The sequence below is a fragment of the Polyodon spathula genome, chromosome 16 (genome assembly GCF_017654505.1).
Source record: "Polyodon spathula isolate WHYD16114869_AA chromosome 16, ASM1765450v1, whole genome shotgun sequence".
Taxonomy (NCBI): domain Eukaryota; kingdom Metazoa; phylum Chordata; class Actinopteri; order Acipenseriformes; family Polyodontidae; genus Polyodon; species Polyodon spathula.
In genome coordinates, this window is record NC_054549.1 from 15,082,104 (window position 1) to 15,098,043 (window position 15,940).

The 15,940-nt window shown below is 40.3% G+C and overlaps 1 protein-coding gene across 5 annotated transcripts in view; it reads left to right on the plus strand.

Annotated features, from left to right (window-relative positions):
* Window positions 1–15,694, plus strand: part of LOC121328522 (rho guanine nucleotide exchange factor 10-like protein) — a 71,795-nt gene extending 56,101 nt beyond the window's left edge. For all 5 annotated transcript variants that reach the window (XM_041273218.1, XM_041273217.1, XM_041273219.1 and 2 more), the window contains 7 exons: window positions 3,547–3,633; window positions 6,989–7,203; window positions 7,475–7,632; window positions 8,195–8,337; window positions 12,387–12,558; window positions 13,819–13,941; window positions 14,465–15,694. In XM_041273218.1, the coding sequence (XP_041129152.1) occupies window positions 3,547–3,633; window positions 6,989–7,203; window positions 7,475–7,632; window positions 8,195–8,337; window positions 12,387–12,558; window positions 13,819–13,941; window positions 14,465–15,003 (1,437 nt within the window). In that variant the 3' untranslated portion in view covers window positions 15,004–15,694. The remainder of the gene's footprint in view (window positions 1–3,546; window positions 3,634–6,988; window positions 7,204–7,474; window positions 7,633–8,194; window positions 8,338–12,386; window positions 12,559–13,818; window positions 13,942–14,464) is intronic.
* The last annotated feature ends 246 nt before the right edge of the window (window positions 15,695–15,940 follow it).

Sequence of the window (15,940 nt, forward strand, 5' to 3'; positions counted from 1 at the left end):
TGGGTTCAAAAAGATGATATAATATACTGTAGTACTAATGACAAACTTCACACATATTGTGTGCAAATATATTCTGTTGCATATATTATTCTATTTATTTATTTTTGTATACAACATTTTAAGTTTGTTTTGTATTGTATTTTCCATAATGAGTATGTTGAATCATCTTTTGTATTGTTTTGGTATTGACTAATACAAAAAGTCAGTTTTAGCTAGTGTCTTATTAAAACATTTATGTTATCAATGAGATTTTTGCGATATTGCCTAGTAGATTTAACACATTTGACACTTAAAAAATAACGTCACTTAATAACAGAAGGCTTGAAAATAAATAAAAATGACATTTTATCCAATTTAAGGGGATTTTCTTGGGGGGAAAAAAAATACTGTATTACATTGAATTAACACCACCTTCGAATTAACGTCTCCCTCAGATATCCTGTTTTTAATTGATGCTGCCCTTGAATTAACTCCTAACTCAAATTCTCTTTTTAATTGATTCCGCACTTGAATAAACTGTGCTCTCAATATAGAAACATAAAGGTACTTTTTTTTTTCTACCCCTGCTCAAGAAATAAAGAAATGTGCAACTCTGGCTATGTACATGTGACACACCCGAAGAGACTGCAGCCTCAGTCCAGCATGTAAAACAAGCTAATGTACACAAACCTTGGTGAGCACATTTTATTTTATGGTACAGTCCCGAAAGACAATCCAAGACAAACCTCCTTAGTATTTTTTTTTTTTCCATCAGAGTTCAGTGCCAACACAGCAAGGGCATAAAACAAACAAGGGCTGTGTGTGTCTGTCTATCTATCTATCTATCTATCTATCTATCTATCTATCTATCTCTCTATCTATATATATATAAATGCTTACTATCTATGAGAAGATTTAGTTTCGGTTTCTCTTGCAGTAGAAATTACACAAGCAGGTAAATTACAGTGAGCAAAAAATAAGAGTAAGATATATTTTAGTTTTTATTTTAGAAATCAAACCGATATTCTGAGGTAATATTTTTTAAGAAAAACTGCATCACACTCAACTACTCTTCTTTCTCCTCTTCTTATCCTGTCCCATAGCAACCAATACACACTCCTGATTCGCTGGTACAGTACTCCCCTGACCTCCCAACACCCACCCAATAGGCTCTCGTTAACTGTCAGTAAGCGTGCTGTATTCAAGCCCCCAAAACATACGAGTATAATGGTGCAGATCGGATCATCTTGTGGCGCCGCTTCTAAAATGCCTTAAATCAGATAATAAACTATTGCAGCGTTTGTAAATCCATTGTATTAATAAAGGCTGCCCTTGTTTAAGGGCCGCAGTCATTTTGATCAATTTAAAATAAACGCTACGGGGCCAAATTCAAGTAACACCGTATGTATTTTCTGAATAAATGAACACATTTTCTGGCAGTATGAGATTTTCACCAGATTCATTTTAATATTTGGTGTTTGTGTCTCTGCTCTGCTATGCGATGTCAGGAGGTAGTGTGTGCATAAGAGAGTTTCAATTACGTTTGAATACTTGCACCTCATCTTATTTAACCAAGATAATTAAACCTTTGAGACTTGCATCTGATTAAGAAAGGTAACCTGGAGCTACAGCGGGATATAAACTATTTCACATTCCATTAAATGTTTGACTTTTTCTTTTTTTTTTAAATAAACACTTTTTTGGAACATGTGACAATGACGCTGGCTAAAGCATAGTGCTGGCAAGCGGGGGGGGGGGGTGAGAAATTTCCCTCATTTCTCAATCCTGTTCTGAACACCTCTACCATTCAGTCCTATCACTTGTCAAGCAACCTCTTTATTTTTTGCACACTGGAAGCAGAGACTACCAAACTTGCTTCACTTGGATCTGGATTAAAAATTACAGCATGACCCCTTTTTGTTTTGTTGGAAGCTTTATACACATCCAGGCTTTCTGTTTTCTTCCTTTTAATAAATGTCATCATGTATTTTACACAATAGTGTCTGGCACACTGAAACAGCAGGTTTGTGTGGGTGTGATAACTTCCAAAACATGCTACCTCAACTCTGCAACAACCCCTGCAGGGGTTTAAAATGTTCCTATATGAACTCAAACACAAAATGCTTAATGCGCCCCCTAATGATATTCCTGTAGTGCTGTGATAATAAATTAGGGGGAGTGCAGACCACCAAGTGTTCCTCTTGACCTGGGATGCCCAGTTCCGATCTTGGGGCATTTATATAGGTTTAACAATTTAGAACAATGTTAAAACAACATCCTGGACTTTAAGGTCCAGTTTTGTCTGCCCCTGCCTTTGACAGTTTAGATATTTAATATTGAACATGGCAACAGTTTCCTGACCAAATACCCACTAAATGTAAAATGCTCCCACACAAACAGCAGACAGAAAGACCGTTATCAAGATTAGTAACTTTCAGAGCTTGGATGGAGTCGGAGAGGAATGAAAGTGGAGATGAGCCTTTTAAAAGTAAATGTGGCAACAGTAAAACTGCACCCAGGTGCATCCTCGGCAATCAGACGGAGGCTCCCTGGGACACCAGTGACAAAGCGGACAGCCTTTTCCCTCTGGCTCCTGGGAACACTGATAGGGGGCGACGGCAGCTCGGTTTGTGTTGGAATGAAAGGCGAATGGGGGGGGGGGGGGAGTTGTGTCGGATGGCAAAATTTAATTGCTCAGCAGGGGCAGCCGCCTGCTGGCTTTTAGTGTTGTTCAGTTATAGATCAGTATAAATCGGCTGCATTTCGTTTAAGCCCCTTTCTCCACAAGCACATGCAGCTGTATAGAAAGAAAAGCCAGGCGGTTATTTTCAACCCATCTGTCCAGCTAATTTTATTTGTTTATTTATTTTTTATTTTCTATTCCTACAGCAGATGCACTCCCAGTTCTCGTCTTTAATTTTTCTTCCCTTTAACACTGACGACAACAAAGTCAAATTGGTAATTAAATGCCAACTACAAACCACCGCATATGGATAGCTGCAGACAATAGGAAACTCTGTGTAATGGATTTGTTGGATCACCGCCTGGTTATAATGGATCTAAAACTACAAAATAACATTTATATTAAGCCTCATATGACGAGTCATTCCAAGGGACCATGCGTAAAATGACAAAAGTCAACAAACGTTCAGTGACATGAGAGCATTTATCATAGTGTTAGGCTATGGAAAATGTAAACAAATTGCTATGAAAAAACTTTTATTGGAGCACCTTTATTGGTGCAGTCTAAGGAGACTAACGTTTGATGAAAAAGCAGTTCTCTTGTTCACCATGTATAGTGTGACAGACATGATCAGTGCCTGAGTGCCCTTATTTTGAGCCAGGACCCTAAAAACACTGCATGTAAAAAGGCTGCAATTCTACAAAGGGGTACAGATGACATGATAAACCACAAGAGCAAATTGAAAGAGCACATTAAGTGGGTCATTAAGTTTTTGTCTAGTTTCTCAGTAAACGATTCCATTCCAGCTACCTGTAGTGACAACAGACCTCAAAGATTAACTGGATGAATTATTAAAGTGTTCCTTCTTTCTTTTCTCTCACCAGCTGGAAGCTGCCCTCCATAATCCGGTCCAGTGTGCACTTCTGGGGTTTTCCGCTGCCAGTACTTCCCTACCACAAGGCTACCTCTGGGTGAGTCACCTGTGCTTCTGGATCAGTAAAAGACCAGGGGAGGCGGGGGGCTGCCAAGGCCATCGGTGCAAATGGCACCCTTGCAAAAAACAATTGGGTCACCAAGGTTTATCTTGAAAGAAAATGAGGTTAACAAGCAATCATTGACAGATACTATAGTTAGTCAGAAACATAACCATCTTAACCTTTCATCAACGGCCTTTGCCTTCTTTTTAAAACCACATTTACTCCTGGTGTAATGTATCTCTGCTCTTCCTGGTGTCAAAACAATCACATTTTACTTTTAAAACCAGACCTCGAATAAACCTATAGTTTAAAAACTACATTGCTTTCCACACACACAAAAGCTTTTGAGACATAATGGGCATCAACTTGAAGCAAAAAGGCATAATTTCAAAGTTCTTTGTTGCAGCACCACTGTGTGTCCCTCTGTACTGGATAAACCTGAACAAGCTGCTCCAATTCGGGACGGCACTAAATCACTTTAGAGTGATCAGCCACTGAGGCTTCCATGGCTTGTGATTTAGCATGATTTCATTGTCTTCTAATTAGCATGTGAAACCTGCTTTCGTTCTGTCTATCTTTCTCTGATTCCTGTGGATGTTTATTCATCACATCAGGACAACAAAAACTTCAGATTAAACACCTCTGAAGGACGGACCTCCTAAGCACTGCATTGATACGGATGAAGTGGAAAAATCAAGATATTTTATGCAAATTCTTACCTTGTGAAGCAATTAGATACAGATTTGCATAATGCCGATGTAGAAGATTAAAGCGATATACATATTTTTACATACATATTTTGTTTCTTTCTTTGGAAAACAATGGAAGGGAAAGATTAACACTTGACATTTTGAGCTCAGTAGGCCTAGCACAGCACCTTGTAGTCGTGCCAACTTAAGATACCGGCAGAGTTGGGTCTGCTCTGTACTTTAATGGGAGTCTTGCTTCTGGTGCTGCACCACTAAAAGTAAATCCACTTACACAAATTTAAATTGAGGTAAAATTATACTGAACTGAACCCACTTGACTAAATGAACACTACCTGTATCTCTCCTGGTATGCTATAGTACAAAAAGGAATTGAGTTTTGACAGATTTTAACACTCTGTTTCAGAAACAGCATTGTCAAATCATGTACAAATACAGTATATAGCAAAGAAAGCTTATTTATGTTTTAAACATGTCATCTGTTTTCTGAAGCAGACCATTGGGGAGGGGAGGGGGGGCAGTTCCCTTCAGCATTTGACACCTGCGTTTTAATCTCACTAAATCAAAACAGAGCCTCCTGTGCATTTGTTGAGATCTCTTTGGACAAGGAGAAACGTAAAAAGAAGAGACCTCTTTATCGCAGACATTAAAAAGTGGAAGTAGGACTCGGAAGTTGATTGCCTCTTCATTGCATTTTTCCCCCCATTTGTGCGAGCTACACATTCTTTTCCGCCCTTCAAGTACCACCATAAAATAGAAGAAGAATTAATATCTTAAAGTGGCGCTGCAGTTTGTTTTTTATTGAATTCCCCTCTAAAACTGTCGAAGGACCCCTGGGATGTTCAGAGTCGTTTGGGGATTCACAATTTGTGGTTGTGTTTGTGGTTTGTTGTGAGGTATCTCCACATGAAAAGCACTTTTACAAATTGAATTGTTTTTCTATTAAAACAAAATGAGCCTGCTAGAAAGTAATGTTTTTATTACACCAACAGCTTGCTAATGAATGCTCACTATGCAGTATCATTTGTTTTTTTTGCTGTGGCACATCTGAGTTTCAGTGCTTTGATGATAAAGCACGGGTTACCATGACAGCCATAACTGACATAACTTGTTGTGTTGCATGTAGATAGTGTCATTTGTCATAGAAAATCTGAACGGGGAGCAAATGTGCCACTACGTACCTTCTGTTTTAATAAAAACATTCTCTGTGGTCAATTAATGCTGCAGCGTTCCATACAAATGTTTGAGAGACAGTTGTTGCCTTATAAGACCATTTAGAAAATATTAGATGTTGCTATTTCCCCTGTAACATCCTTTTAAATCTTTTGCTTGAGCTATATTATAATGCAACTCTAAAGATCAGCTCTTAAACTTCCCATTGATGCAAGCAGTAGCAGAAGTATGTCCATTTGGCTCACCAGAGGTACCGGATTATAAAATACGTTTGCCATTTCCCTGTTTCAATCAAACTTCCCCTCATATGGGGATAAAGCACTAGAAGTAGAGTCACAAACTTTGAAAGCCCTTTATTTATTGAAATAACATGCGTGTCTCTGGAGTGTGTGATCGAAGCCGAGCTGCTCAAACTGTGTTAAAGGATTTCTACATAAGCATGGAGTGCTTTATTTTTAGCTTTAGAACTATGCTGTGTGTTCTATGCACAGGATGACATCATTACTGGAATGTTGACCAATCCATAACAGTGGTTTGTTTTTCTCATGCGGGATTTATGTTTTCTGATTGTATCTTGAATGTCAGTGAAGCAGAACTGTCAAGGTACTCATGCTACAAAATAACCCTCTATTGCAGTGAAAGTTTGGAGGGGGAGGGCGTGGCATTTGATAAATTTAAATTTTCTCCAACCAAAATGTTTTAACATAAATGCACATTATGATCTCACTTCCTAAAATTATTTTGAATGCAATTTGTACTTCAAACATTTTCAAAATCCTTAATGGTTCTGATTCAGGTTTTGCTAAAAACTTGCCATATGGCTACCACAAGCTTTGTTATATAAATAGGATTGCCTCCTATTTATAACATTTCATTTTGCATTTCACAAGAATTATTTTAACAGCATTCTGCCCAGTTGCCTTTACTATACAGATTCTGCAGATTACTGGAAGAGGTGATTCTCAAGTGCTATATTTAAATGCCTCTCTTCACAGAACATGATGAACATATATAATTCTTACATCTGATTTTAAATAATTTTTTGTCTGGAGTGTCCTTATGGACTGTATACTCCTTACTAGTTTTCAGTGTTCAATTGCTTTCAATCACGCTGTGATATAATACCGTACTGGCCATCTGAAAATAACATCCTCCTCTTAAGAATGAGCCACCAGTTGTGCAGCATGGCACAGGAGACTGAAATAATATACTTGCTAGTCAGGGTGTTCTGCCTAAGTTAACTGCTTTAAGAATCGCTGGATAAGTAAATCAATCACTTATTATAATAAAAGAAATTGCATATTTATTCATTTTTGGTATTTTATTCTCTAGTCAACTGTTGGCTTTAAACAAGACAAGAAAAAGCCATATCAAACTGTCCAGCTGTACATATCCTTTTCCTTCTTGGCTGTTGAGACTGCAGTGTTTTCCCAATTGTGTGGAAATAAATTGTGTTGCTATGTCTACAGGTGGCCAGTGGGGGTGATGTTTCTCACGGTCAGGTGGAGATCTTCTCCCTCAACAGGTCTACTCCCCGTGCTGTCAAATCCTTCCAGGTGGGGGCACCAGTGCTGTGTCTGGAGTATGTTCCTGAGGAGAGCCAGTCCGAGGAGGGGGAGAGTGGGGCTGCTGAACGGACCTCCATGTTCGGCAACACAATCTGTTTGGGGCTACAGGATGGCAGGTGGGTTTGCCAGCAGCCCTTTCCTCCATGTTGGTCCGCGGGTAAAAAGAGTACCCAAATATGTGATGTCCAACAGAAACCGCATAGAGGACTCTAAAACAGTGCATACTAATATAGCATAGGCTTTTCAAAGAGAACGTTCATTAGAAATGAATTTCAACTGCACAGTGTCCTGAAAGCAATAAAAGGGGAGGACATTTTAAAACAGTATTGTATTGAGGAGAACAGGTCTGTAACACACATGACCTGGTTTCTTTCCTTGATTCTGCAGTATCCTAGTTTATGGCAGTGTGGACACGGCCGCCCAGTGCCTGCTAACCTTCCGTAACCCCGAGGGATGCCCGGTGCTGTGCCTGAAACATTCCGGCAACTTCCTGTTCGCGGGGTTGAAGGACGGGAAGGTTGTCGTCTACAGACGGAAGAGCAGTGGTGAGACATGGTTTACTTGATTTTTACATTTTGTTTTGTTTCGGTGCTTGCAGAATGGTTAGAAGACAATAGTTAGTCTGTAAAACATGTTTTACAGTTAATATCAATTCAGAATATTCCAGTACAGTTTATTTTAAAAAAAGTGCCGCCTTGACATTTGAGGTCAATATGACATGACATCACATCCTGTTGTCTTGACAATTTTGGATAGTAACAGAGCAGGGTCTGGTCTTGACTTTAATACTATCAACAACTGACGGAAATTGTAGACTAATTGTGGATTAATCAAACACAGTGTCTCTTATGGTTAAAGTGTCCGTGGTGGTTCAGTCATGCAAGGCACACTATGAGAATACCAAAAGAGATGTGGTCGACTACATTATAACTTTGAATAATTAGCCTACAGTATACGCTACACCAACGGAACAGAGAATACACAATCTGTAAATCAGGAATTCTAGTTAGCTCCCAGATTGGTAATTGTCATGATCTGGCTTGGTGACAGTGTTACTATAGCTGCACATGTTTCAACAGGTCTTTTCATTCTGCTCTTTGTTTCCAGAGAAGCTGTGGGATCCAGAGTCCCCTCGCTGCTCAAGTATCGGCACAGAGCCGGTCCGCAGGCTGCTGGCTCTGGAGGACACTGTGTGGGCCAGCTGTGGAAACAGGATCATTGTCATTGAAGGAGCCACCATGAACACCCTGGTAAGTCACCAGCCACAGCCTTACACAGTATTCACCATGGGCTAATACAATCAAGTCTGATCAATAAGCACTGTAGTAATCCATGCAATACCTAGTTTTATATTTGACATCATAGCAGAAATGAACACCTGTGTATTTTATTGCTTATTTTGCCAGGTTCTTTGTGAACTCCTGATAACTTTCACCATTTTGCTGTGTCGCTTTGAACTGCTGTAAAAAGGGTTGGACGGCAGAATGTGTGATTTAAATGGGTAACAGAAAAATTAAGACAGGTCTGCCTAGAAGCTGATATAACTGCAGATGTCCTCTGAGTGCCAGCGTGTGAGTGGTTTAGGACGTTGTTAAAAAACTTTGTTTTTAAACAATTACTGCGTCATCGGTGGTTTATTTGTTTTTTTGTTTTTTTTAAAGAAAGAGCTTCTGGATATATAACATTGCTGCACAGTGAAGCTAAATGACATTGAGAAAATAAAGAAATGGGATTTTATTGCAGTAACACGCCATTACAAGGACCCCGCCACCCTACGCCAATCCTCTTGACCCGACTCCCTCGCACGAAGCCTATGCAATGCTACTACCGTTTATCTTCAAAGCACACCCCAGGCTGACACTAGCAGACACACTTTCCCTTCTGTCTGGAGTTTCTTTCTTTTTTTTTCTGAAGCGATGATAGTATTTTTGCGAGCAGGGTTTATCAGTGCTGGACAGATGCAGTACAACACTGGGGAAGACAGGCGATAAAGCTGACAGGAGTTTAGTGTTTGTGAAAGGGACTGGCGGCATTGGAGACTGAAGCCGTCTGTCTGTCCTCCTGAGCTTCCCAGTCTCCTGTTCACTATTCTCTTTATTGTGCTGGCTCTGTCAGTTCTGAATTCTACTTGGATTAAATGCCTTTCCCCAGCTCTTTCAATATAAATTGAAGACTGCATCTTTACACACTATTGTATTAAATGTGCTGCCCCAGCATTACATTGTATGAAGCTAACAAAATAATTCAATATATTGGATCTGGTTTGCACTACCCTTCGCTACATAGGTCTCAAATGTGCAGTTTGGAAAGGAACACCTGATTTGAAGCCTGCGTGTATTTTCATATAAAAAATGTCTGGTACTACATTAGGTTAAAGAAAATTCTCGGCTTTCGTGCCTTACTCACGGAAATCTGCTACTCTTGCCCTTTCTGGGTCAAGTCACCTCAGCAGTGTCACATGCTCAAAGCATGTAAGTGGCTGAAAGCAGTCATAGGGGAAGCAGCTTTTTGAATGACAGGGACCAACGAAGAACAACATTATTTGAATGCATGGCTTGGAAACAGAGATTTCTTTAATCCTAATGTAGTACTAGATGTGTTTACCACACGAGATGTGCTGGACTCTCTAGTGCTGGGTTTTCCTTTTAAAATCATATCAGTGCTTTTTATTCTGAATTGAGTTTTATGGCCCATTACATATTCCCCAGCCTGATAGATTAGCTGCTCCGAGCAATGGGTAGTAATGTTAGTGTGAGGATGACAGGTCACCTGTGAGGGTCTTGTCAGGAAGGAGGGACTCGGAGCTCCTGCAGAACACATCTCCTGGAGAGCTGATCCTGCTGCATGTGTCTCTGTTTGAATAATGTATGAAGTGTGAGCCTGGAAGTTAATGGGCTAGAGAGCAAGCAAGGCAAAAGGAAAATATTATCGCACTGAATTGCATAAACGGTTGCTACAGAGAGTGTTGTTGACAAGGAAATAAGTCTTCAGAGTGGATCAAATCTGAAATTAAATTGTAGTCTTTTGGTCTTTTCCTTTTTTAAAGATTTTAATAGTCAGTTACGTCAAGCTTCCTCAGAGTCTGACTTCAAACAAAATCAGTTATTCGACGATGGCTGCTGTCGCTATGCCGTCAATGTGACTCTGGTGGCATTTTTTGCAGGATAACAGGATTTGTGACGTGAAAGCTAATGTCTGAGACATTCCACTTGTTAGATCATTGTTAATATCACATTTGTTTTATAAAAGGATCCTTAAACTTAAGTGTGACTAGAAAAAGTTTTTAAGAAGTCATGCAGGATATTTGGGTGTACACATTTAATATGGCAATTTAAAAGCCGCAGTTGTTGTTTTTAAGGCCCTGAAAGAACAGCTACCTTTTAAAATAAGTTACAAACTCATCCAAACGTTTTCTTATTCCTCGACGTTTAAGACTAAACAAAGCACAAGGAATAAAGAACAGGTGCTGAAGGCTTAATGTCATTCCATGGACGTGATTTTAAGTAGCTGTTTCTGAAAAGGGTGCCTGTTTTGTTAATCCTTTCTAGGACTGAAAAGCTTAAGAATACCTCATTTCCACAAGCCTGTCAACATGACTTAAAAAGAGTTCTGCCCTGTTGAGAGACCTTTACTTCAGTAAATCCGATGGGGTGCTTAACCCCGAAGTTCAGTTGGCTTTAATGCAACTGAGATTCAGCCAATATTAAGAATTATCTCTCCATCTCCAGGTTGTCAGTTTAATCCAGTCACTGCCAACTCCAAATCTGGACAGAATTGCTGTGCAGTTTATCAAGTAAAATGACATCTATTGTGATGTTTACATTTTAATGTAGCTTAAGTCAACGTCTCGCCAACTCCTGCAGTCTTGGTGCCTAAAATGTATATTGTTATTTTCAGTTTGGTAGGAAGGTTTTATTCTTTTTTAAAATAATAAATCAATAAAAATGCAGAATTGTTACATGTTTGAGAGGTGGCTCCTCAGACCTAATTGACAACCGAAATAAACACCACTTTTGAGATGGGAGAAGTTAGAATGCACAAGCCTGCTGTGATTGGTTACCTAGCAACCAAAAAAGCAGAGCATGTTTCCCAGTCAGCTCTCATGTCACTAGTTACACAGCCTACTTCCTCTCGCCTCACTGGGTGCTAAGCCGCTCTGGTGACACTACATAAAAAGGAGAGACAAAAAAAGAAATAATGGTAATTAGTGAAGCTAGGAGCTGGGTTCATACACGTAGCCACAAACATGCTGTGGGGTATTAAGCAAGTCAGCAGGCTTAGTATGGAACACGGTTATTTCAATTGGGTGCCTGAGATGATAGCTAAGCTAATTTAAATGGAGATCACTTACTACTTCGAGTCTGTGTGGTTTTAAGAGTCTTGCTAATTTACTGGTTGATGATAAACAGACTCAGTTGTGTACAAGGCAGTGAGCAGACCTCTTTGGTCACCAGATGAGACTTTCATGTTTTCAGTCTGTTATCATTATAGATCTGGAAATAATCACTACCTTTGGAATGGCTATTGTACAAATCGAGAACTCTCTTTATTAAGCGTGTGAGATGGAATTTGATTGTCGACACACACACACACACACACACACACACACACACACACACGCGCGCGCGTGTGTGTGTGTGTGTGTGTCTGTACTCATTGGGAGTGAATAGAGGATTTAAAAAAATAAAAATCCTAGGATTGTGTAACATTGAAATGGCCCAGTTTACATTGTGTGGGGGTGTGTGAGGACACAGAGAATGGATATGTGACACATCTTTGAGGCCCCATGTTATGTTTCTGTGTTTTGCTTTTTAAAAAAGTGTTTTTGTTTTTTTTTAAATTAGGGAATTATTAAATACAATAAAAAAATTCTGTGGACCTGTTAACAGCTATTGGTTAGGTATAAAGAGGTCGTTGGTTTGCTGTAGAGATAATCTTCAGTCCTACATCTTTTTTTTTAAAATATATTTTTATAATATTTTTCTATCCAATTTTAATATCGAAAGTTGGTTTGCAATGGTGAGTCGATATACAAATCGGATAGAACAATCTGTGTAAATGACTACTATGTTAAATGGCTTACACCAGATGTAATGTTCCCGGCCCTGTTTAGATCTTCTAAAATATTGTGTATTATTCTCAGATGATATAGAGTGAAAGGAGACCGGAAATATCTTGGTCCAAGCTCTGAATGAATTGGGAGAGTGCTCTACAGGGATTGGTTTCACACTATGCAAATCCTGTTATTATCCTCTCCAGGTGCTGTTTGTTCATGAGAGGCTTTTCTTTTCTCATCCAGGGTTTTGAAGCACACCAGGACAAGGCGGTGAGCGTGGCCCACATGGCGCGCGCCGGGGGCGGGGTTTGGATGGCGTTTTCCGAGGGCTCGTCTATCCGCTTGTTTCACACCGAGACGCTCGAGCCCCTCCAGGAAATCAACATCTCCGCCCGCACCACCTTCCTCGGCCCAGGCAAGTCCTCGGGAACGGGAAGGTTTACTAGACTCTCGCCTTTCACTTCTGGAGGCCTCTAATCAAGTGAGATTGGTGGTCTGAACTGAACATCACAAAAAGCCACACAATTTTTCTTGCCTTTTTATCCAAATGTTTATCTACTTGACTTTCTTACAATTTTATCTCCACAGGGTTTTAAGTTACTGGTGTATCTCACACACAACTAGGGCTCCCTTAAATGGTTAAAGCAAGTTATTTACTGTCTTACGCAATATAATATAAATAATCTGATTTGTTTTAATAGTGATCTAGCCTGCATAGTCTAACAAGATTCCACCAGGCTTCTCTCTGAAAATATTTCAGTTTTTAAATGACAATGTCCGTACATTATTACACAAATTCATAATTTAAAATGGCTACCTCCTAAAACAGTGCTTTCATAAAAATGAATGCCCTTTCTGTCGATGATTGACCCTCGCTCTCATCTTGTGACAAAAGCGAGCATTGCTGTACCTTTTGGGAAATGGCAGCTTTCTCTGGGCTTTATTTTTATGAATGAAATCAAGCATCTGTTCAAAAGTTTCCCCTTTTTATATGTAAAAGACTACGCATTGATCAGATTAGAGTTACTAGACTGGCTAAGAACAAATCTTCTAGTGAAAGCTACAGTGAGGCACCAATTAAGACGGACCTCTTTTCCCAGTCCTACAATTTCAGTTCCTGCTCCATAGCAGGATGGGTTGGCTTCACTGAGAAGAATACAAATATATTAAACAGAAAGACAAATGGTAATGAAGACACAAGGGCAGGAGAATGAATTAATAAAGTACGGGAGTCGAAAAAGCGGGTTAGAGGAAAGGTGGAGATGAATACTTCCCTTTTCATGTGACCTTGGAGGGGTTGGGAGGGTTGGTAACTAGGTGAAGTTCTGGTTTCTATGGAAACATCTTCACCTCATCCCAATTAAAATTTAAAGGACAGGTGAAGGTTTGAAGCAGTCGACTGCTAACTGATGTGTTTTTAAATGTCTCTTTTTTTCTTGCTTGTCAAAACGGTCGAAACTCCACTGAGGTGCTTGTAACTTGAACACGTTAAAACATTGATTAATGGTAAAAAAAAAAAAAAAAAAAGCATGTGTGTTTCTTTTTTTTGCTTTCCACCATCAGAATTACAACAAGTGAGGCATTTAATGGATAGTTATAGTAGTTAACAGGGTTTTCAAGTAAATGGTGTTTTTTGCAACTGAATGTAATGTTGCTCCCTTTGTGCTCCTTATAGCTCAGAAGAGCATGCGGGTGACCAGTCTGCTGGTTTGCCAGGGGTTACTGTGGGTCGGCACTTCCCAGGGAATCATAGTCACACTGCCAGTGCCCAAGCTGGAGGGCATCCCCAAAATAACAGGTACACTTCTTTCTAGAAGATACTATTTGGTCAATTCTACCTAATCTTCATTCAATAATTGTGTTGTAGATATACATTGTTGCAAACCTAACTTGTTGCACCTTATTTCATATTGTACTTTTAGTTTTTTTAAATTTGCACTTACTGTAAAGTATACTGTATTTAAATATTTTCCTTGCTTGTAACCTTGTACTGCCCTGTACACCTGTAAGTCACCTTGGATAAATGTGTCTGCCAATTAAACAAATAATATTAAGTGTAGTTGCTTCCTAGAGGTTATGTTCACTCCAGTAATGATTAGGCAACAGGAGGCAGTAGTTAAAACATTTTAATCTCTAGAAAAATATATACGATGAAAATAACCAGAAGATCTTCAGCAAAATAGAAGCGGAACAGTGATAAGAGGGAATAAAACGGTTTCTAAAGTCTTGGTTGTCACTCCTCCTTAAGGGAAATTGCTATGACCTGTGTGTTTTTTGTACAGTACAGAAATGTCACCATCATTCCCCTCTTGTGCCTCCAGGGAAAGGAATGACCTCTCTCAACGCTCACTGCGGGCCGGTGGATTTCCTGGTGGCCACCTCTAGCACGCTGTCCCCACAGCTGCTCAAGAGGGACTCCATGGGGGATGAGGTGGACTCGCCTAGTCGGGGGGAGGGCAAGACCAACACCTCCTCCCAGGAATCCCTGCACCAGGTCAATGGCAGCTCCAGGAGGGAGGGCAAGGGCCAGGGGGTCCTGCTGCAGTACCGCCTGCGCTCCACCTCCCAGCTCCCTGGCAAACCCCTGAGCAGCAAACCAGAGGGAGCGTCGGACTCGTCTCTGGAGTCCCTGGAGCACAGTGTGGAGGACGGCTCCATCTACGAGCTCAGCGAGGACCCAGAGGTGTGGGTGCGAGGCAGGCCCTCAGCCCGGGAGGGGGGCCGGAAAGATAGGGTCACTTCGGCTGCCGTCATCTCCGGGGGGAGAGGCTTCCGTAGCCTGGGAGGGGGTGGCGAGAGCAGCACAGGCAGAGAGTCAGAGAGCATTCTCATGGTTTGGCAGCTCCCTCTCACTGTGTAGGCAAGGGCCTGTATGCTACAAGGAAACTGTGCATCAGTCACTCTCGCTCCAAGCCAGATGCAGATGGGGTCTCCATAGCCTCTGGAAAGAGGCCCCCTGGAATTCAATAGGCTGTGCTCCTGGAACAGGTATGGGGTGGTGTAGCTGGCACCCGTAGGGAGGACACTGATGCTATGAAAGACAGCACAGTACCTGTAATGAGAGTGGACTGGGGTAATTATGATCTGGGAAAATTTTAAATATGTGATTCCACTACCCAATATTCGGTTATATGAACCATTGGGTGAACAATGGGTGCAAGAGGACGGTGTCATAGGGTCTGTGTATTTTCTTTATCACACTGTCATCATCCCCTTTAAGCCACACCCCTTTACACCAGACTACGCCCTATATAAGTCTACCCCTCCCACTTTCATCATCTGATGGATCTTGATCTATTCTAATTCCTCCAGAAATGCCCCACATTGACCACACCCCTTTCAAGTTTGACACCTGGTATCTTTCACAAATGTTACAAACAAAAAGTGCAATTTATTGCACAGGGAAAACCAACACCCACAAAAGTAAGCAAACAAGTAGGCTTTTGTTTATTGTTCTGTTCTACAAAGATTACTGAGGCGAATTGTATTGCCGTCATTAGCTGATTTTCTGTCTTCAGTGGTTTAATCAACCAAGTTTGTTTTAATTGGTTTTGGTAACCAGCAGGGGATAATATAGTGAGAGCTGTAAGATGTAATGCAAATGTGAAGAAATAAAAGTGCTTCTAAAGTTCTATCTTAAGTTATTTAGAAACCATTTTTAGGAAGGCTTGCATGGTGTTGGCAATTATAAATGCAATATTTGCTTTGTCTTGCTTGGTACAATTTTCCTCAAATACAATTAGATAAAATAATTACTAGTTAATAGAATTTGAAAGTCCTACACCAAAAAGAAAACT